Source organism: Pithys albifrons, chromosome 24 (assembly GCF_047495875.1).
Source record: "Pithys albifrons albifrons isolate INPA30051 chromosome 24, PitAlb_v1, whole genome shotgun sequence".
Lineage (NCBI taxonomy): Eukaryota > Metazoa > Chordata > Aves > Passeriformes > Thamnophilidae > Pithys > Pithys albifrons.
In genome coordinates, this window is record NC_092481.1 from 3,625,913 (window position 1) to 3,647,807 (window position 21,895).

At 56.7% G+C, this 21,895-nt stretch overlaps 1 protein-coding gene across 1 annotated transcript; it reads left to right on the forward strand.

Moving 5' to 3' along the window:
• The first annotated feature begins 189 nt into the window (after positions 1-189).
• Positions 190-7,066, forward strand: TCEA3 (transcription elongation factor A3). Its single transcript, XM_071576591.1, has 14 exons — positions 190-425; positions 1,945-2,007; positions 2,111-2,216; positions 2,547-2,688; positions 2,957-3,025; positions 3,225-3,284; positions 3,402-3,485; positions 3,786-3,863; positions 3,954-4,108; positions 4,395-4,450; positions 5,288-5,443; positions 5,965-6,111; positions 6,206-6,277; positions 6,407-7,066. Exons 1-14 carry the CDS (start codon positions 357-359, stop codon positions 6,413-6,415), a joined length of 1,266 nt encoding a protein of 421 aa, XP_071432692.1. The 5' UTR covers positions 190-356; the 3' UTR covers positions 6,416-7,066.
• The last annotated feature ends 14,829 nt before the right edge of the window (positions 7,067-21,895 follow it).

Below are 21,895 nucleotides of genomic sequence, written 5' to 3' on the forward strand. Positions count from 1 at the left end.
CGTGCCCCTCGGCATTCCCTGTGCCCAATCCCCATCCCTGTGCCCGGCTCCCCGTGCCCCCCGCGCCCCCCAGCCCCGCCACAGCCGCACGTCCCGGTGCGCCCCGACGGGCGCCTCCCCCTCTCCTGCAATCGTGGCTCCCGGCTATATTTAGCCCTCCCCCGTGCTATTTCGCCTTCCTGGCAGGAGTTTGTAACTGGCCGGGACAGCCCCACCTACTTTCTGCTTTCTGTCCCTTCCCTTCTCCCCTTTTCCCCCCTCTCTGCTTCTCCCACCCGGCTGCCCGGGACCCCCATGCTGGCAGTGCCCAGCAGTGCCCGCTGCCCCCGGAGCCCGGCGAGCCACGAGCCCCCGGAATGGGGCCCGCTGAGGAGCTGGTCCGGATTGCCAAGAAATTGGATAAGATGGTGGCCAGGAAGAGCACGGTAAGGTGGCCGAGCTCCTCGGGGGTGTGTGTGCGTATTTACACACGTGTGTATTTGCACACGTGCATGTTTATACACGTGCGTTATTTACGTGCGTGTTGGGACGTGGCAGCGTGGATTGGGAAAGGATTGGCTCTTCACCTCCCTTCTGTAGCCCCCTGGAGGGGCTGAGTAGGTTTAGGGGGTGCTGAGCTCCCACAGGTGCCTCCAGCACCCCCGGGGTGCTGCCTGTGCCACTCCAGCCTGGCCATCTGACATCAGAGCCAGCACCCGGGGGGGTAGTTTTGACTTGAATTTGAGGCTCTCCTGCCCCCCATTGCTCCCAGACATTGGGATTTGGGATAAGAGGAGGTCTGTCCATGGGTGGCAGCTCTGGGCACCCCTCAGCAGTGCCGGACTGTGGGCGACAGGTGTTTGGCCACTGTCCCATCCACCAACACCCGATCGGTGCTGGTGCCGCGGGCTCAGATCCCAGCAAGGCAAAACTCCGGGCTGGGGGACACCACACCCCCAACCCCCCCAGCCCTGCCCTGCCTGTTGCACGAGTGTGCCAAGGGAGGGGGCTGAGCACTGGTGCCGGGTGGTTTTGGTGGGGGTGTGCCAGGGAGAGCCGGGATCCAGCCCTGCCATCCTTGTGCCAGGTGAGGATCCATCCGGGCACCCTGGAGAGCCGGTTACGTGTGCTGAGCCCGGCCCTCAGAGTTAATATTTGACTGTTTCCACCGACCTTTGCCCTGACAAGGTGCAGCCTCCTGGGTGTGGGGGGGCAGTGCTGCCATCCCCCCTGGATCTGGTGGCTTTTTGGGATGCCAGTGCTTGGTACCAAAACATCTTGTGGGAGCCACACAGAGTCTGTATCCTGCTGGGAATTACCCTGGGGTGATGCACAACCCTCCTGATGCACTTTGGGATGGGACAGGGCCATGATTCGACCACAGTGTGGGGACATTCCTGCACCCATCATAGCGGAGGGGCCTCATCCAGCCCCCATGGTTGGGGTCCATGGAGCTGGATCCCTGCAGGGGGGATACCTGGGAGCTGGTGTCTGCTGCTGGGGCTCTAAAAATACTGAGGAGGAGGAAGAGGAAGACTCCATGCCCACCTATGTTTAGCCCAGCAGCCACTGCAGGGGTTCAGGATGAAATCCCAGGGGGGTGTGTCCCTCCCATCCCTGGGTGGGGACACTGGAGGGTCCCCCAGCCCATCCCCAGCTCCCAGCAGCCCAGGGTTTCCTTATGGAGGGGTTTTCTCAAGTTTTAAGGGAAGCTCCTGCTACCCAGCTGGAGACATGATCCGATGCTGGGATGGTCCAGCAGGATTTGGGTGTGAGATTTTTCTGTGGTGTGTTGACATGGAGGGTCAGGTGTTCCCAGTGAGCAGCCCAGGACTGCTTTGTGTCCCCTTGGGGTGCCCTCCCTGGTGCTCCCTGCTGCTGGTGAGAGGGAAGGGGGGACATGCAGCCCCCCATTCCATTTATCTCCAGCTCCTCAAGGGCCCCCATGGCTTCTCCCTGCTCTAGGAAGGGGCGCTGGATCTGCTCAAATCCCTCACCGGCTACACCATGACCATCCAGCTGCTCCAGGTGAGGGGGTGTGGGTGGGGGACACCCCATGGGGTGGCTGGTCCTGTCCCTGCCGTGCCAGCTGGCACATCCCTAAGAATGTGTCCCTGCCGTGTGTCCCCAGACCACCCGGATCGGGGTGGCCGTGAACTCGGTGAGGAAGCATTGCTCGGATGAAGAGGTGGTGACCTCGGCCAAAATCCTCATCAAGAACTGGAAGCGGCTTCTGGGTGAGCAATGCCAGGGGAGGATGGAACCCCCCAAAGCCTCAACCCTCCCTGGGCCATCCCCACCCCCCCAAACCCTAAGGCTTTTCAGGGAGGATGGACTGGGATCAGTCCCAAGCTGGGACGTGCAGGCTCCCATAACCTGGAACCCACCACTCCCAGGCACTGGATTGGATTTTCCAAGGGCTTGTTTTCACTCCTGGATGGAGTGGTGTAAATCAGAGCATTCCAAGGGCTGAGCATCCCCCTAGTCATCTCCCACCCCAGGATGCAGCTGCCCAGGTGCCCTGTGCTGACTGGGCTGTGGCTGTGACACCCAAATCCTTCCCTCAGAGTCCACCACCCCAAAGAAGGAGAAGGACACGGATGGGGACAAGGAGAAGAAGAAGGGGCTGGATGTTTCCAGCTGCCCCAGTGAAGTGGTGAAGCAGCACAAGAACCTGGCTGAGAAGCACAAGGAGAAGCACAAGGAGAGGTGGGGGCTCCTGCCCACAGTCAGGGGTCACCAGGGGCTGATGTGAGACCACCCTCTGCTTGGTCCTTAAGAGTTTATCCATCTCTGCCTGCCCAAGGATTCTGGCACCTCTGGAGACCAAAGGGCAGTGGGAGCAGCACCAGGGTGGCTTTTGGAGGATGGATAAATGGGAATTTTTTGTTTTCTTTTCTTTAGAGCTAATTATTCCTTGGATAAGGGCTGTTTGGGCAGTGCTCATGTGACCCTTTGCCACTCTCTCTGTCCCCAGGAAGCCCAGCAAATCCAGCTCTCATGCTGCCACCACCCAGGGCCACTCTGCCAACTCCAACTCGGAGAGGTACCTGCTGAGGGATGCCCTGACCCTCATGCCAGGGTCTGCCAGGCACTGCCAGCCCGGGGGAGGCTTTGCTGGCAGCCTGGGGGGTGGTGGGGCTCATGGATGGCCCAGCTAGGGATGGGGTGTGCAGATGGGCAGGACCTGGCTCACAGGACACCAGGGGATGCTGAGAGCATCTCTCCCTTCCTTTGGGCTTCAGTGATGGCCGGAGCCCCACTGCGTCCTCCAAGAAGTCACCTCTGGATGGCAAGAAAGAGAGGTGGGTGCTGGGCTGGGTGGGGATGGGAGAGGCTCCCCCTCACTGGGCTCTAGGTGGGGGCCTGGCCCACCTTCTAGTCCCTACCACCACCCTCTAACCTGTGGCTCATCCTGCCAGGAGAGACTCTGCTGACTCCAGGTCCTCCACCACCTCAGCTGTCTCCTCCTCTTCCTCCCCACAGAAGAGGCTCTCAGGGGACAGGTAAGGAGGGGACATCCCCAGACAACCTGGGTTGCTTTGTGGGCCCCCTTTGGGGATGCCCTGACTGTGGGAGCTCCATCTGGGGTGGGCAGAGATGGCTGGGAATCCTGATCCTGCCACAGGCACTGGGACATTCCCTGGGAAGAGCAAATCCTCCCCTTGGGAGATTCCTCATGGCTTCCCAGCACTCTGCTCTTATTGATGTGCTGGTGCCTGAGGCCCTGCCACCATTCCCTGCCTCATGTCCTGCCTGCCCTGTGTCTGGTGTCACCCCACTGTCCCCTCCTGTGCCACTCCCAGGAGATCCTCTGTGGGCTCCAGCCCCTCTCCAGCTCCCACGGGCTCCCGCAGAAATTCCAGTGACAGCAAGGAGGAAAGGTAGGACAGACCCATCCCTGTACCACGGGATGCAGGTCCCTGGGGCTGTGCCAGGACCCCACCTACCTGTCCCCCTTGTGTGCCCCACAGAGCCAACAGCAGCAAGGTCAAACCAGAGACCCCACGGACCCCCACCAGCCCCTCCTTCTCTCCCAGCCCCTGTTTCCTGGCTCCCTGTTACCTCACAGGGGATTCCGTGCGGGACAAGTGCATCGAGATGCTGACGGCCGCGCTCCGCATGGATGGTGAGAGGGTCTGGGGGGCTGGACCCCAACACGGGCTGTCTCTTCTATGGGACAGCCCTAACAGGAGTATTCAGCCCCTAAAAGAAAGAAAAGGTTGATAGGGTCCCTGGTATGGGATGATGGGGTTGGGTCTCTGTAAAGTTCAAGGTGGGTAAAAATATGTATTTTGGAGGTGGAGTGTCTGGGATAAGTACAGAGGGAGAGGTGAGATTTTTTGGGGGGGGTTACAGTGAGACCTGGATGGTTTCACACCAAAAAGTCATGCCCTGACCTCTCTGTCCTTTAGATGACTACAAGGAGTTCGGTGTGAACTGTGAGAAGATGGCATCGGAGATCGAAGACCATATCCTTTGGGGCGGGTGGGGGTCCCCGGGCACCGTCTGCTGGGGGGGCACACGTGGGCTCGGGAGTGGTAGTGGGAGCAGGACAGAGTGTGTCAGGGACAAGGACAGCGTGACAGGTTCTGCTCTGCTCGTTGCCTGCAGAGGGAGCCCAGACCACGGTTAGAGGATGCCGAGCCTGATGTTGATGCTGATGCTGAGCATCTCCTGCCTTAGTCTGGGGGTCTGAGCATCCCCTGCCTTAGTCTGGGGGTCTGTGCATCCCCCTGAAACTGCTCTGCCTTCACCCCTGAGGAAATAAACCCAAAAGCAGCCGAGTTATTTTCCTTGAGCCTGCTGTGGGTGCCCATGTGTCCTGCCAGCCCCAGTCCATCGCAGTGACCAGGCTGGCACGGATGAAGCTGCCTCCACCCACTCCCAGTTCAAGGCTTGGGGGTCTCCTGGCAGCATCCCCAGACCAGGACTAATCCCAAAGTGGTTCCCCCTTCTGGGTTTGATTTTTGGTGCACCCCAAACTCTGTACCCCGAGCTGCCTGCTCAGCCCATCTGCCCACATCCAGTGGCATTTTGGCCATCCAGGGAGGAAGAAACAGGCTGAGTGTTCTTCACCATGAACTTGTCTCAGCACAGGGCTTGGTGGCTGTCCCTGAGCCCCACAGCCTGGCCTGGATGCCAGACACTCCCAGGCAGAGCTGTTTTCCTCCCCACACCCCAAGTTGTGTCAACACAAGGATGGTGACACCTCCCACATGTGGTCCCTCAGGGAGCAAAGCCACCTCCACGTGGGCACTGACCCTGGTGACAGTCAGCAACCTCCTGGATTCCTTGACAGACCCCACATATCTTCCAGGAGCTGAAGAGCACGGACATGAAGTATCGCAACCGGGTGCGGAGCAGGATCAGCAACCTCAAGGACCCCAAGAACCCCGGGCTGAGGAGGAATGTGCTGTGTGGGGCCATCGAGCCCGCCCTCATCGCCCGCATGACCGCCGAGGTGGGCACGGGGTGGGGGACTCAGGACCAGCTTGTGGATCACATCCATCCTTTCTCCATGGTGCCCGAGGGCTGAGTCTTGTCTTGCTGGTGCCCACACTGAGCTTATCCCAGCACCTCTCAATCCCATCCTGGTGTTGGCTGGGGCAAGGGGAGCAACAAGTATGGGGGGAAAGTGGGGGCACGGCCCCCAGAGCCCTGCAGCTCCCCAGCCCATCACAGAGCTGTCACAGGGGCAGCAGTCAGGCTGGAGGGTCTCTGTTCCTCCTCCTTAACCAGCATCCACAAATCAGGCTCCTGGGAATCCCAGTTTTCTGCAGGGAGTCAGATCCCTGCAGGCAGCAGTTTGGGGTTGAGGATGGGATGATTTTCCATCTGGGTGGGTCTGAGCCCTCCAGCAAGCACAGAGAGCAGGGTGAATCCTGGAGAATCCAGGAGAGGACAGGGAGGGTCTGGAGCACAGCACTTGGCTGTGAGCAGAGCCATGGCCACGCTGACCATCGGGGCTGATGCTGGTGGCAGGAGATGGCCAGTGACGAGCTGAAGCAGCTGCGGAATGCCATGACCCAGGAGGCCATCCGGGAGCACCAGATGGCCAAGACGGGCGGCACCGTCACCGACCTCTTCCAGTGTGGCAAGTGCAAGAAGAAGAACTGCACCTACAACCAGGTCAGCCCTGGCCCCTGGAGGACTCCAAGGGGTCTCTCCTGACCCAATCCCCACCAGAGGGGTCTCTCCTGACCCAATCCCTGCTCCATCCCAGGTGCAGACACGCAGTGCTGATGAGCCCATGACGACATTCGTGCTGTGCAACGAGTGTGGGAACCGCTGGAAGGTCTGTGCCCAGCTGGGGGGGGCTCTCCAACCCTTTCCAAGCCCTGGGGGGTGGCAGAGCCCCCCAGAAGGGTTCTGGGGTGACTGGGTGAGGGCTCACTGCTTGTCCTGGGCTCTGTTTCTTCTGCAGTTCTGCTGATGGTGCCGTTGATGGGGCTGGAGGGAACGTGGTGCGAGATGAGATGCTGTGATGGTCATCACGTGTGGGGAGGAGGGCGACAGGATGGCAGCAGTCCCTACACTACACCCTGGCTCCCTGTTTCCTTGCACTGGGCTCCCTCAGACATCCCAGGCAGCCAAGCTCCACCCAAACTTTTTTTTCTTGAGAAAGTTGCAGTGAACTCAATGGTTCTTCCCTGTAAATACCTGCCCTTTGCTTGGGCTCAGCTGGGATCCCACTGGGAATAGACTCATCCCTGGAAAGGGAGACTGGTATGTCCTGGGCAGTGTGCCCTTCCCTGTGGAAAACCTGGACCTGGATGATTTGAGGGCAGGAGGAATGTAATCCCATGGGTGTGGGGCTGTGCCCAGGGCTGGGAGTGGGAAAGGGCCAGGTTTTATTTAACCCAAACACCTTCTTCCTGACTTAAAGACACAGAGGGAGGACACAGAGGGTACAGGGTGGTTGCAGGGTGTCTGGATGCTCTTGGGAAGCTGTGTCCCTCTGTTCTGAAATACATGGACCATCCATCCTGGCTTGAGGGCACTGTGTCCCAGGAAAGAAGAAGGGATGGTGGAGAAAGGAGTGAGAAAACCCCCTCCAGCCAGAGCAATAAAGGTGTGAACTGTTTTTGTGGCACAGACTGTTCTGTGAGGGAGTCTGGGACCCCCCAGCTCAAGTTTTGTGGTGCTCTGAGAGCCTCCACCAAGCTCCAACACACATCTTGCACCCACCAGCCCCAGCTTAACATGGTTTGATGCTCATCCAACACCTGCCTGATGATTAAAAACCTTTAATTAAGGCTGGAGAAGCTCCCTGGCTGGGTCTGGATGCTGTGGGCTGTCCCATGGCAGGGCAGAATCTCCACTGACAGCCAGGAGGGTTTTCCAGGGAAAGGACACCGGAGACCAACACGTCCCTCTGGCTACAGGAAATCTGGAACAGAGCCCTGTGGCACCGAGCCCGTCCCTTGTCACCTCCAGCCTCTTCCAGTGCCAGTGAGATGTGACGGGGACACAGGAAGGTCACAGTGACCACAGGTGACCATGGATGGGGAGGAGGAGGGTGCTGCTCCCAGGCCTGCCTGTGCCAGCTGATGTGTGGGAGTGGAGGAGGAGCGTGGAGCTGTTAATTAACCCATCATTAATTTTTTAATCTTGGGCTAAGGTGTGAATTTTTCCCCAGGCAGAGCCCAAGGCCATTTGCAGGCAAATTTGGGTGCTAAACCCTCCATGTTTGGGGGGTCCAGGCCACCCCTGAGCCCCCTGAGAGAGCCCTCTGGGCTGTGGTGCTCATTAGCACGCCAAGTCATTAATAAGCCTTCAAGGCAATTATTTACGCTTGCAGAGTGTGTGTGGCTGCAATTAAGGAATACAGTGGGTCGTGGGGTGATGAATAAAAGATCAGGGTGACCTTGAGCTGGGAGGGGAGCTCAGGAGGGCCAGCTCTGGGACTCCAGGCTGTCCCCAGGGTACCACAGGGGGTATTTGGGTGGGGCAGAGGCTGAAACGGGGCAATTTGGACCTGTCGTTTTGAAGTCCAGTCCCATAAAGGCGTTTGAGCAACACCAGAGGGAGCCTGACCCCAAACACATTAGGAGGGAGCTCCTGGTATCCCTCTGTGTCCTTCTGTCCCCCTGTGGATGTGTCCCCAGGGGAAATGTCACCCTGTGCCCCCTCCCCAGGTCTCCTGGGAAATCCCAGAGGAGGAAAAGGAGCAGGGAGGCTGAACTGGAGAGCTGGACACTGCCATCCATGCAAGGATGTCCCCACTCCCAGGGAAGGCTTTTCCACCTGCCTGAAGCTGGAGGAGCTCTTGGCCCTGAGGGATTCTCCGGCCTCTGGGGGAATGCAGGATGTGTCCCCCTGTGGCACAGCAGGTGGGTGCCACTGGGACAGGGGGCAGTGAGGGGCTCTCTGGCATCCAGGTGTTCCCAGGGGTTGAAACAGGCTCTGGGTGGCTCTTGGGGACAGTTCCCACACTGAACCTCTAACTCACTCCAGGGAAGACACAAACACGTGTGTGTGTGTGTGTGTGTGTGTGTGTGTGTGTGTGTGTGTGTGTTACAAAAACCCAATTCCCAAATTTCCAGCCTGCCTGAGCCCCCCAGGAGTTCCTGCTGTCCCTCCCCAACCCTCAGCCCCGTTGGTGCCTTGTCTCCAGGGTTTTCCCCTCTCTCCAGGAAGGTGACTGTCCACACATCCCCCAGCCTAGTGAGGAAGAGGAGCAGAGAAGGGCCCTGGCAGCTGCCTCTCTTGGACTTTGGGGAACTGGGCACTTCAGTTTTCATTTCTCATCAGCACTGGAGAGGTGTAGCCATGGATGGAACAGCTAATGCTGGTCCCCCCCTCCCTCTGCACAGCCCTGCAGGCAGGAGGCTCAGACAAGAGCCCTCAGGAGCTCAGGGGCTCTGTCACAGTCCCTGCCCCACCTGGGGCTGATCGTGACCACACAATGATGGAGAGGCTCCTGCAGTCCCTGCCAGGGCTTGATTTGCCCCAGCTGAGGCTCCAGGTTTGGATGCTCTGAAGCTTCAGCAGAATCCTGTCCCTGAATGAATCACAGAATCATTTTGGTTGGAAAAATCCTCTGGGACCATCGAGTCCAACTGTTCCCCCAGCACTGCCAAGCTCACCACTAACCATGTCCCCAAGTGTCCCATCCACACATCTCTTAAATCCTCCAGAAATGGTGACTCAAATGAGACGCTCAGTCCTCCATCTGGTGGAGGTTTTATGTTCAACCTCCTACCTTTAAACACTTTAAACAACCCCACAGTGTGTCCCACCCCAGCCAGGTCCTCCATGAGGGGACAGCCACCACTGGTGCCATCCCTTCCACGTGGACTGCTCTGAGCCACCCTAGGGACACTCTGTCTCACAGAATCCAGCACGTGGACACCTGAACATCCCCACTTTGCTGTGCAGTCCCAGCTTGCCCAGGGGTCACCCCTCCCTCGTGCTCCAGCCCTCCTGCTCGCCCGCAGCGCGGGGGCTTCGCCGCTGCCCTTCTCCCCCGCAGTTTTCCAGCCTTGACAAAAAAATCAGCACTTTGCTGCTCAGTGGTTTCCTTGGCAACCCCATTTCCCCATCTTCTTGCTTTCTGCATCTGTAACCCCCCCTGGCCCCAGTCACCAGCCCCCAAAGCGCCGTGACAGGTCCTTGTCCACAGGGATGGAGAGGGAGCTGATGGGTCCTGACCACCCTGGAAAGGCTAATCCTGGGGGAACCCTGGGGCTTCCCGAGAATCTGGGCTTCTTGGAAAAGGAATGGAGTGGCTGGTGGTGGTTTGTCCAAACTGGACTGAATAAAAGCAGTTTTGGAGCTTTTACCCCTCTGTGTGGGGTAAACCCCTGTGCATGGGGGCAACAACTTCACACTGACAGAGAGAGGGTTTGGTTAGATGGGGAGAAATTCTTCCCTGTGAGGGTGGGCAGGCCCTGGCACAGGTTGGGCAGAGAAGCTGTGGCTGCCCCAGCCCTGGGAGTGTCCCAGGCCAGGCTGGACAGGCCTTGGAGCACCCTGGGCTGGTGGGAGGTGTCCCTGCCCATGGCAGGGCAGGGTGGAATGAAATGATCTTTAAGGTCCCTTCCAACCCAAACCCCAAACCACTCCACGATTCCATGACTGGCAACCTCTGAGACAAACTGAGCAGGCTCTCCCTGCCCATTCCCGTGTTTATTCCAATCAATAGGTAATGATCCCTCAGGCAGAGGCGCTCGCTGCCTCCCCAGACCTGGAGCCCACATGCAATATTTATGTGCTGACAGCCGCGGGCTCCCGGCACGACTCGCTCTGCCGTTGTCAGCAGCAGGATTGGGATCCCTCGGGAAAAGCTCCGGCGCGCATCCCACCGCTCCCCTCCCGCACCGGGGCTGCCCCTTGGCACGGTGGGCACAGGGAAAGGGGCCAGCCCTGCTCAGGAATCGGGCTGGTTTCCTATAAAATCCAGGAAAACGCAGCGCTGGGAGTGGTTTGGGGAGGGCAGGATTGATGCTGAGGGTGCTGAGTGGGGCGAGGAGAGCCTGGAAAACTCCCTGTGCCGTGGTGAGCTGGGAAAGGTTCCCTCTGTGCTCCCAATGCAGGGACTCCAATAGTTATTCCCCAAATCCCAAGGGATGGTCAGTACCCCCAAAGCTGAGCAGACCCCGTGCCAAGCTGGGACTCACTGCTAAGTGAAAACAAGAGCTACAGAGACCCTAAATATTTCAGGGAAGCCACGGCTGGTGCATCCACTTTTTGAGTCATGGCTCAGCCTGAACCTCCCAAGCCCTGGGCTTTTTATTCAGCTTTTTGTTTTAATTAAACCCTAAAACTCTGGGTTTTTTCTGAGCTGCCTTTGCTTCAGGGCCAGGGGAGGGTGGGCTGTGCAGGGATTTGGGATGGATCCCACGGGGATGGATCCCATACCTGCCAAAGGATGTGGAGGTGGGGTGGTCCCTAAACACCTGGAGGAGCTGGGCAGGACTCCCCAGGCACTGAACAACACCCAAACAGCACAAAAATAAGGGGAGGAATTGCTGAGGCTTTCAGTGCTGGCTCCAGCTCCAGGCTGGGATGCAAGCAGAATAATTTCCTTTCTCCCTCATTGTTCTGCCTTGATGGGAGTGAATCAGCTGCTTTGAAGCAGCTCTGAAAAAATTAGTGATTTGCCCAAACCAGCCCCACCATCCAGCCTGGACCTTCATCCAAGCCCAAATCCTAGGAGTAAAGCCATGGATTTGGGGTGACTGGTTGTTTGGTTTGGGGTGTTTTTTCCAGAAAAAAAATAGAGGGGGAGAAATCAGTTTTCACCTGCATGTTTGCAACCCATTGGAGGGAAGTGATTCATTGAGGTGGAGGGCTGTGATTCTGCAGCTCAGGCTTTGTGATGCTTAAAAGCATCAGAAAACCCCAAACTTTACCCAAATTTTTGCTTCTGAAGTGAAATGTGTTACATGGAAAATTACAGAATACACTTTTCCTGAAGAAAAACCCTGTGCCCTTTTGTTCCCTGGCTAGAGAGGTTTGCTGAGTCTGCAGAGCACTTTGATCTCAACCTTCCTAAAATCACAGCACTTGGCTCAGACCTTTTTCCCCCCACTCCTTTAGCTGAACAGGCAGAGAACTGAGCAAAGATCTCCCATTAAAAGCCAAAATCCCTCCAGAAAATAAATTTTCTCCCCACTTTCAGCTGGAATCATGCACACTCTTCCCTCTCACAGCCAGGAGGGAGCTGATGCTGGGGGGGAAAACCCTCCAAAAAATGCCATAAAACTCCCCCCAGCTCCCCCAAACCACACAGATTCCCATGCCTGCGCTTCCCACATCAGTAAGTCGACCTAAATATTACAGAGAAGAAAAAAAAGCACGTTGGCTTTTTCGCCTGACACTTATTTTTCTCCCTGCCAGGAGCTCTCGGGCACTCGGCAATTAGGAGCCGCAGATTAATCTTGAGTGATATAATGAAGTGCTGGGCGGCTGGAGGACGGAGCTGGTGAGCAGAGGGGGGGTTTGCTCTCCATATTAACATGGTTTAGGCCAGGATTAGTGCAGATGGAGCACCCAGAGTGGTGGGGAAGAGGAGGGGGCTGAGGGGCTCAGCAGGATGTTCAGGCTCATCCCCACCCCCTGATCCTCTGCATCCCAATGAATGGACCAGGCAGGGCTTGTGCTGCAGGAGGAAAATGATCTTTGCACATTTTCTAATCCTGATTTGCTTGTAAGGTCTCCAAAGCATTTTTCCACCTACTTTGCAGTGTCTCCCAGCCCCTGGTCAGTTATTTTATTGAGGAAAAATGGCCCAAGAGGGCAGGTTGGGCTTGGCCCAGGCTCTGCTTCCCCCCAGCCTGGTCTGTGCCTTCTTTCATAGAAACCTGGAATGGTTTGGGTGTGAAGGGACTTTAAAGCCCATCCAGTCCCACCCCTGCCATGGGCAGGGACACCTCCCACCAGCCCAGGTTGCTCCAAGCCCTGTCCAACCTGGCCTTGGCCACTCCCAGGGCTGGGGCAGCCACAGCTTCTCTGCCCAACCTGTGCCAGGGCCTGCCCACCCTCACAGGGAACAATTCCTTCCCAATATCCCATCCAACCTTGTCCTCTGGCAGTGGGAAGCCATTCCCCCTTGTCCTGTCCCTCCAGCCCTTGTAATTAGTGTCTCTCCATCTCTCCTGTCAGCTCCTTCAGGTACTGGAAGGCCACAATTAGGTCACCCCAAAGCCTCTTTTCCAGGCTGAACAATCCCAATTCTCTCAGCTCTTCTCCTTCTCTCCGAGTCCCCCACACAAGCCCGGGAGCAGCTGGCACAGAGGGCCACGTTCTTCCATCAAGGCTCCTTGTCTTTCCAAAATGAGAATATAAATAGCCAGTCCTGTAACGAAGCCACTCACTCCCCAGCAAACCCATTTCCCCACAGCAGCCAATTTATTCCCGACCCCGGCAGGGTCAGACACCGTCAGGGAAGCGAATGCTAATTAATAGCACAGTGCAAAGCAGCCTGGCCGGGCACGGCGTGTAATTAGCGAGCAAACTGTCCCCGCCACGGCGCTGGGGATGTGGGGAAGGGGCGATGGGGCAGCTCCTGCGAGGGACCCGCTGCAGCTCCGGGTTGTCACTCAGGGTGAGGCACTAATTGTGTCGGGGACATGCGTGTCACGCTGCCATCAGCGGGACGGCGACACCGCGCGTGTTTCCCTGCATGCCTTTGATCCCCGCATCCCTCTCCCTGCTCCATCCGTCGAGGAGGGGACGTGCTCCCTCTGCCCCGTCGTTTTGCAGGTAAACGTGACATTTCCTGGGGCCAGGAGAGCTGCTCAGCACCACCCAAACTGGCGGTGATGGGGGATGCAGAGCCCAGGGAGGAATCGTGTGCTAATGCCCTTCCAGCGCCGCCGTGGTGAGTCATCCAGCCCCTCCGAGGATCCCGGCTGCGCTTGGATACCGACAAGGTGGAAGCGCAAGGCGGGAGGAAAAATCGCTCTGCTCGGAAGATATCTTGGTTACAGCAAGGAAAAGAATTGTCCCCCTGGCACCCACCCCCCCAGCTCGGGTCCCGCAGCCACGGGGAGGAGGAGGCTGGGCAAGGGGAGGCTCATTTAGTGGGGAAATGGGAACACAGCCTGGGAACATTCAGGCCGATAATGTTATTAGTGGCTTTTTCCCCCTTGCCTGGAGGAGGATGGGGTCTCTTCATCAGGCTGGTGGGGAAAATCCATCCTGGGGTTGGGAATCAGAGTGGGGCATCACCCTGAAGTGGTTATGGCCAGGCAATGTCTCCCTTCACCCATCTGGCATCGCTGCTCTGGTGCTCCCAGTTGCTCAGCCACATCCATATGGAAGTGTGTTCCTGCTTCCACGGGGACAGGAGGGTCCCCGGGGACCAAGGCCACCCCTGACCAAACTTTGCCATGGGATGCATCTTCCCAGCCAAAAAGGATGAGTTAAACCCCCAAATATTAAAAAAAATCCTCTAAATCAACAGCATTTCAGCTAAGCCAACACCTCTTCGAGACACAAACCGGGCAGCGGGAAGGGATTTACACATCAAACATCCTCTCCCCCAAACTGCTGCAGCCAAAGCCTTGGGAGAGGGGAAAAAAATCTCTTTCCAGCTGTTTTCCTCTCCCTGTAAATAAATATCTCTCGGCAGAGCATTTCCTTCAGCCTCAGGCTTTGGTTGGACATCAGTCATTTAATATTGCTCTTTTAAACCCTGGTGTTTGGCTCTCAGCTGCTTCTCCCAGCTCAGAGCAGGATGTTGGCACTTTGTGTTTAGAAAATATTTATCTATATTTGGATAGGGAGACAGATAGCTGTGGAGAAAGAGCTGGTCCAATCATTAAACCACAGCTTTCAATTTTTCCTTATTACTATTCTTCATTTAACCACAGGCCAGGCTGGGCAAGTGCTCCCCAGGGACAGCCCAGCTGAGCCTGGTGGGTTTGCAGCTCTAAAAGGGGTCTCCAGAAAAAAAACCCTACCCCCAATCTGCTAATCAGAGAGGAAATCTTCCCTGAAAATGTCTTCCCAAGGCAGAAACGTTCTGGATGGGGATGGGGATGTGGCTGGAGTCTGTCCCTGGCTTCGTGCTGGGCTGGGAAGGCTTCAGGGAGGAAGAGTGGGAGCAGGTGGGAGGAAGATGCAGCATGTTTGAGAGAGGCAGGGGGGTAAAAGGAGGGGTTTTTTTCTGCCTTTCAGGAGAAGAAAGAAAAGAGGGAGAGAAATCACCTTCTCTGATCAACTGTCGGAGGTTCTGCAGGCTGGAGAGGCTGGAGGAGGGGGAGCTGCCTTTGAAGCTGGGAGAGGCACAAACAGGCAATGGCTGAGCACAGCAGTCTTGGCTGGCACTTCTCCTCTTCCTCCAGCTCCTTCCTGCTCCCTGCCCTCCTCCCAGGCTGACAGCCCACCCTCGGGATGGCCAAAACACCAGGTCAGGCGTGCCCAACATCCCACCAGGATCTCAGTGTTGCTCACATACCAGGGCTCTCCCAGAGCCAGGGATTTCCTCCAAGACCCCAGCACTGATGGGATTCAGCTCCTTTTCCTCACTTTCCCCTGGATAACCAGAGCTGTCACCTCTCTGGTCTCCCAGTGCTGGCTGATGGGCAGGGAACACCAGCAGCCCCTGCCCCACAGCTCCCGGCAGTGGGAGGGAAGCAGGTGGCACTCTTGGAAAAATGAAGCTTTGGGCACCACCATCTGTGTCCCTGTGGATGGAGGAGGTGCTGCCCTCCCTCAGTGCTCTCCTGAGGCCACCAGGACCAGCCAGGACAGATGGGAACAGGCACCTGATGGTATCAGGCTGGGAACTGAAGCAAAGCAAAACCCCCAGCGCTGGCAAAGGGCTGTGGGAGGAACCCACGGAGGCAGCTGTGGCATCACCAGGGATGTGCATCACCAACCAGCAAGGGATGCTGTTGGCTCTTCTGCTGCTGATCCAGTTCAGACAAACCAGGGATGAGCTGGAAAGTGGGTGGCTGGTGACCAGAGAGCTTTGTCTGGGCTCTGGCCAAGCCTGTGTCCAGTCTGGCTCTGGCTGATCTCAGCTCCTGAGCCTTTCAGAGCTCACTCAGTGTCCAGGAAGAATCCTGAGCTTTGCTGAGGTTTTTGGGGTGAGCCCTGCCCTGGCATTGAGCCATCCCTCACCCCTGTGACATCCAGGACCAAAGCCATGCAGGTGAGGGACACTGCAGCCAGATTCCCTGCACAAGTCCTGCCCTCAGGACCTGCTGAGTGTCCTCAACACTTCCCAGGATTCTCCCACATCCCTTCAGGAGCTGCTGCCTGGGAGCCCATGCTGTGATAGGGACACTCTGGTCCCTGTGCTGCCCCATGGCCAGGCAGCCACCCTGCCCAGACCTGGCACTGGCTCTGAGATAACTGGCAAAAGAGCCTTAATCACACACCTAGAACACCCTGTAATCACCACTGCTCAACCCCTTGCCTTCACTTCCCTGACCTCCACCTTGGCTCCTGGCAGGGACTGACTGGCATGAAAACAAAGAGCTGGTGGGAGCTCTTTCTGCATCTTCTGGTGCCTCCAGGTCCAAACCACCCAAATCTCCATCCTTCAGCCTCAAACCAAACCTTAACCAGCCCCTCCTGTGCTTTTCCACCAGGTTTCCATGGACAAGAGGTTTCCTGTCCCCTCCCAACTCCAAACCAACTCATCCCATGGATTTCTGCAGGAGCATGAACAAGGGGAGGGAAGAGCAGGCTCTGTGTCCAGAGCAAGAGGCACCAAAGCTGCACTCTGAGATTTGGCACAGTTAGAGAGCAGCAGGATTGCAGCTGGGGCAGCACTGACCTGGATTCCCAACATCAAAGACAAAACCAGTTTCCTCCCCAGCATCCTTGGAGCCCTCAGAGGAGGTGAATCAATAGGCTGAACGCCCACATGTCCACCCCACCCTGGCACTGGCCCTCAGGATGGTGGGGGATGGCAGGACCACTCCCCCTGCACTGCAGCACGGAGCTAAAAATCTGCAGAAAATGTAAATACTTCATCTGCTGAGAAAGGAAACTGCCTCCCCCATGATCAAGGTGGTCAAAGGTGGCCCAGGGGACATAAGCCAGGTGAGGTCTGGGTCTAACCCCTTTCCTGCTGATACAGGAACAGGTGCTGGCAAACCTTCTGTCAGGCTTGTGGAGGTGGACAAACAGATCTTATTCCTTAGGAAAACTGGCCCTAAGAGTCCTGCCTGCCCCTTGGTAGTGCCACTTGTGCACAGGGTCACTGTGTCCCCAGGATGTCACCACACCGGCACCAGGGCACACAGTCCCGGTGTCACAGCCAGCTCCAGGCACCAGGACACACAGTCCCCGTGCCCAAATCTCACAGACCCCCCTCCCTGCCCACCTCCAGCCCTTCTGGCAGCCCAGGGGTCACATTGACACCAATTCGCTGCACCGGCAGCAAAAAGCTTTATTTTCCCAGCCCGGCTCCGTCTGGGAGCAGCATCCCGGCCTGTTTTCCCGCTCCCCACGCTGGTTCATCTCTGAGATGACTCACAGGTTGTTAATTCTCCCGACGCGCTTGGGATGGAAGCGGCGCTGCCACCTCCGAGCGCCAGCCGGGGGGGCACAGCCCGCGCTCCCGGCGCCCCCAAATCCAGGGAAGACGCTGCCAGTTCCCAATCACTGCTCCATTGTCAGCACCGAGCGGGGCGCTGGGGTGGTGAAAATACCTAAATAAGCAACAATCAGGGAAAACAAAGGCTCCTGCGGGGATTGAGGCCCCCGGGGGTGATGCACGTCCTGCGCTGCCAGCGCGGCTCGGTGCCCACGAGACATTCGCTGTCCCCATCCCTGTCACTGTCGTGGGGCTGGACACGAGCCTGGGCGAAGGAAAAGAGTTCAGCAGCCTCTCCAATAAAATAATCACTTTGGAGGCATTTTTCGGGAAAAAGGATGAACTGGATAATGTACCCACCCTGTGTTTGGAAGGACCCCGGGAAGGAGCCTGAGCCTGGCAAGGGGACAGTCACTCTCATGTCCCAAGAACATCTCAGGGATTCTGGTGGCATCACCCTTGGAACACCCCCGACCTCCAGGAGAGGGATTGTTGCCTTTAAGGTGCCGAGCAGAGATTCCCCATCCAATCTCCAGACCCGACTCCGACAATCCCGGTGGGCAAACACCCCGCCCTTGGACGCAGCTTCCCCTCCCCAAATGCCGAGGAAACAACGCTGCAAGCCCCCCCTGCCCCCCTCACACGCAGCCACGCAGAATGGGGAGGCAGAGAAGAATCTCATCTAATTTTAACTCCCCTGACGGACGGGCTTTGTTCTTTCCAGCAGCTGCCCCGTAAGGTATGAAAACACTCAGATATGTTGACGTGGGAAAACAAAACACACAAATCAGCCCATTTTCCTCTTCAAGGCCGATTTATCTGGAGCTGTCAGTGGAGGGAGGGGAAGTGATGGGCCCTGGGGAGATGGGGGAGCAGCCTGGACTTGCAGCTCGGTGGGTACCGGTGCTTGGGCTGATGCTTGTGGAGCATCTGGTCCATTGTCTCCAAAGCCCCAAAACATCTCAGATCTACAGAAAACAGAGCGACATTTTCTGCTGCAATTCCCCAAGGTGTGGTTCTGCTCATGCCCTGGATTAGCCTCCTAAATGAGAGGAGCTGGGTGCCAGCGGGGCACCCCCAGAAGTGGTTCACCACAAAATGGGCTCCATCCTGGTGCCTCCACCAGGTTTCTGAGCTGGGTTGGGGGTGATCAGACCCTGGAGAAAGGTGACAGCAGCTCAGGGAGAGCAGGTGGGGCTGCAAATCCCTCTCAAGGGCTGGTGCATCAGTTCTATAAGAGGCTGGAAGGGGGGGAGGGATGGATGGATGGATGGATGGATGGATGGATGGATGGATGGATGGATGGATGGATGGATGGATGGATGGATGGATGGAGGGATGGTTTGGTGGATGGGTGGATAGATGGATGGATGGATGGATGGATGGATGGATGGATGGATGGATGGATGGATGGATGGTTGGATGGATGGAGCAAACACAACCCTGCTTTTTTCACATGTGGTTTTCACTACCAAAAGCAAAACAATGCAAATAATTCCTTCTCTTGACAGGGGGCAGTTGAAACATTCCAGAGGCTTTTCAAGCAGCATCTGATTTTGACTTCGAGGGCAGTGGATTTTTGAGGGTTTGTCCATTTGCTGCCCCAACAGGGTTATTTTGGGATGTGGTGCTGCATCACAGAGCCCCACAAAATGCTTTTGTGGAGGGTGAGTGGAAAAGCAGGAGAAGGGATGGAGAAAAAGGTGCCCAGACAGGTGGGATGTCCCTGCCCGTGTGTTCCATCCAGCACTGGTTCATGTGGGGTGTTAGGAGGGATCATGGACAAGCCTGGGACCAGGAATCAGCATCCACAGTGGCATTTCAGCGAGTCCCTGTCCCTGTGGGATCGATCACAGATGCAGAGCTCCAGCTCTGGGTGGTATTTGCTTTAAAAGCAAAACCCTGCACAAATAAAATCCTCCTTGTGCAGCATCAGGAGGGGAGAGAGCAGCACAGGGACTGTGAGGGGAGAAGGAGAGCCCAGGGGGAGACACTGGCACTGCTCCTCTTGCCAAAACCAACCCTCACCTCAACTGAAAGCCACTAAGCTGTCCCAGCTCTGCTTCTGCAGATTTGGGCTGAAAAGAACAGTAAAAAGGATGCACTTCCATCCCTGGAAGTGTCCAAGGACAGGTTGGAGCAACCTGGTCTAGTGGAAGGTGTCCCTGCCCATGGCAGGGGGTGGAATGAGCTGGGCTTTAAGGTCCCTTCCAACCAAACCATTCCACGAGTCTAAGATTCCATGATTCTGTGAAGATGGGCACTATGGAGGAGGAATTAAAACTGGAGCTTCCCCTCTCTGCATCACAGCCCTGAAATGTCACAGGCAGGACTCCAGCTGGCTGCCAATCTGGAAGTTGTATGAAATTACTTAAATATTTTCATGTATTTATATTTCATATATTTATATTTCTATCATCAGAGCTGCCCTGCCTCCCACCTTGGGAGGATGCAGCTCTGGTGTCACCAGAGCTCTGCCCAAAGCTCTCCCTAACAGGGTCATGGCAAGACAAGGTGAGAGGCTCAGTGTCCTCCTGAATTCCCAAAAATCTCTGGGAAGAAATCATGTCCTCCCTGTTTCCTCCTCCATGAACCTCCAGAGATTCCCACGGATTTTGACTGGAGTCCTGCCAGAGCAGATTCAAGGCTCCTGCATGTTATTTTTTACGGCCATTTTAATTAAAACCAATAAATTCCAGAAGGGAAGTGGGTCTTCCCAGTGTGGAATACACTTTGTCAAGTTTGCAGCCTCTGAGTAAATCAAAATGCTGCCGTCAGTGGCTCCAGCTATAAATCCCCCTGGATGGATCCCAGCTCACCAGGCAGATGAGCAACGTGAATTTTCCTTCTTGACAGTCTCAGCATTGCTCTCACCTCCCCAGTTCGATTTATTATTTATCCATTTTTCAGGATGTGGAGGAGAAAACAAGAACAAAGGCATTGCCATGGAGAACTTTCTGAGAGGAGCAATCCTACGGGAGAGCAGAGCTCAATCCAAGATCACAGAATCACAGAATGGGTTTGGACCTTAAAGTTCAACTCATTCTACCCCCTGCCATGGGCAGGGACACCTCCCACCAGCCCAGGCTGCTCCAAGCCCTGTCCAAGCTGTCCTTGGACACTCCCAGGGATGGGGCAGCCACAACTTCTCTGCCCAACCTGTGCCAGGGCCTGCCCACCCTCCCAGGGAAGATAAAGTGGCATCAATGAAACTTGGGATGCAGAGAGAAGTCAGTGGGAGTCAGGATTTTCAGGAGCCACCGGGCTCTGTGCACCTCAATGGGGTGATGCTCCCCTGTCCAACCTGCTCCCCCTGCCTCAGTTTCCCCAAATTTGGAAACCCCATCCATGGCAGGAGCTGGACTGGGCAGGCAGAGCAGCAACAACCAAGCGCAGGCAGATGAACACCAAAGCCCTTTAAAGATTTTTCATTTGTTTTATGTGTCCTCTGGGTTTATTTTTAACATTCCAGCTGGAAAAAAAATAAAATTCAAAGCAATGCCGGAGCTGAGCCGAGAGGACGTGTTTGCTGGAACCTGCCAGGATGATTAGTCCTTTACAGATAACCCATTGGAAAAGGGTCAGGGTGAGGGCTCCGGCCGTGCCGGCAGCCAAGGGAAGGGATGAATCCTCTTCCAAAGAGCTCCTCAGCCACGCTAAAAGCTGTTTTACACTCCTTGACCCGACGTTTTCCTCCCGCTGGGAGTGATCAGGAGCCCTCCTGCGTCAGAGCCGGGCAGGGCAGAGACTCAACACCTCGCTCTGGGTCTGGGAGGGTGTTTTCACCTCGAGATGGTGTTTTAAACCCTGTGTCCAGGACCACGTGCTGCAGCAGGATGTGCCCCTCTGTCCTGTCCCATCACAGGAATGGGAAGACCCTCCAGTGAAAGAGGGGGATGCATCCCAAGTGCAGGACCCAAGATACACACATTAAATCCATCCCTATGCTTCCAATTCCTGCCCATACCCATCCCAGCATCCCTCTGGGACAAAGCCTCGGCCACCAAACCCCTCACTGTGCTGACAGAAATCCACAGCACGTTGTTCCTGCCTCCCTGCTCAGCGGCCCTGGAGCTGGATATCATCTGAACCATGGGATGAATGAAAAGCCATTAATTCCCTCCTGGGCATTTTTATGAGGCTCTTGATGAAATGTCTGGATGCTTCGGCACTGCAGGAGTTTGATGCTGGCAGAGCTCTGTGCAGACTGAAAGCTCCGTCTCCAGGGCTGAACCAGCTGCTGGCCTCTCCTCCATGTCCTGTGTCCCCTGCTCTGTCCCTCCTGAGCCAAAAGCACCCAGAACTGCACCAGGTCATCCTCCCTGGCACGCCCAGCACGCCCCCCAGGGCAATGAATTAATCCATCCCCAAAGCAAGAGATGGGGACACCACAAATGTGGGTCTCCCCACATCCACTGGGGCTCCAGGAAAAATTAGGCTCCTTCCCCTCAGCTTTGCAGACCCTGAAAGGGGGGAGTCCTGCTAGAGGAGGGGGGTCCTGCCCTAAGGCTGGCAAGGATCCTTGGAAAGGGGAAGGTGACCCTCAGCATCCCACAAAGCCCAGCTCTGCTGAGCTGGTGCTGCTGGTGGGGCTGTGTTTGCACCCCCACCCTGCAGCATCTCCCTAAATCCCTCAGCCTGCAGCAGCAACCCCCCCTGAGCCCCCAGAAACTCCCTCTAGCTCCTCCAGCATCCCTCCTTATCCCAAGGGACTGGGAAGGCAGGATCGGGAGGGAAGGCTGGCAGGGATCGGGGGAGAGAGAGAGAGACGGGGGCACAAGGCTGGGGGCACAGGTGGGGACTTGGGGGGAGAAAGGCAGGCAGGAACGGAGGGATGGGGAAGGCAGGAGGGGATGGGGGGCAGGCAGTGATAGGGGGAGCAGGCGAGAGATTGGGGTAGCAGACAGCGAT

Coding starts and splice junctions, on each gene's coding strand:
- TCEA3 (XM_071576591.1), top strand. CDS start 357: ATGGGGCCCGCTGAGGAGCTGGTCCGGATTGCCAAGAAATTGGATAAG. Junction 3,026..3,224: donor GCCAACTCCAACTCGGAGAG/GTACCTGCTGAG, acceptor TTTGGGCTTCAG/TGATGGCCGGAGCCCCACTG. Junction 3,486..3,785: donor AAGAGGCTCTCAGGGGACAG/GTAAGGAGGGGA, acceptor TGCCACTCCCAG/GAGATCCTCTGTGGGCTCCA.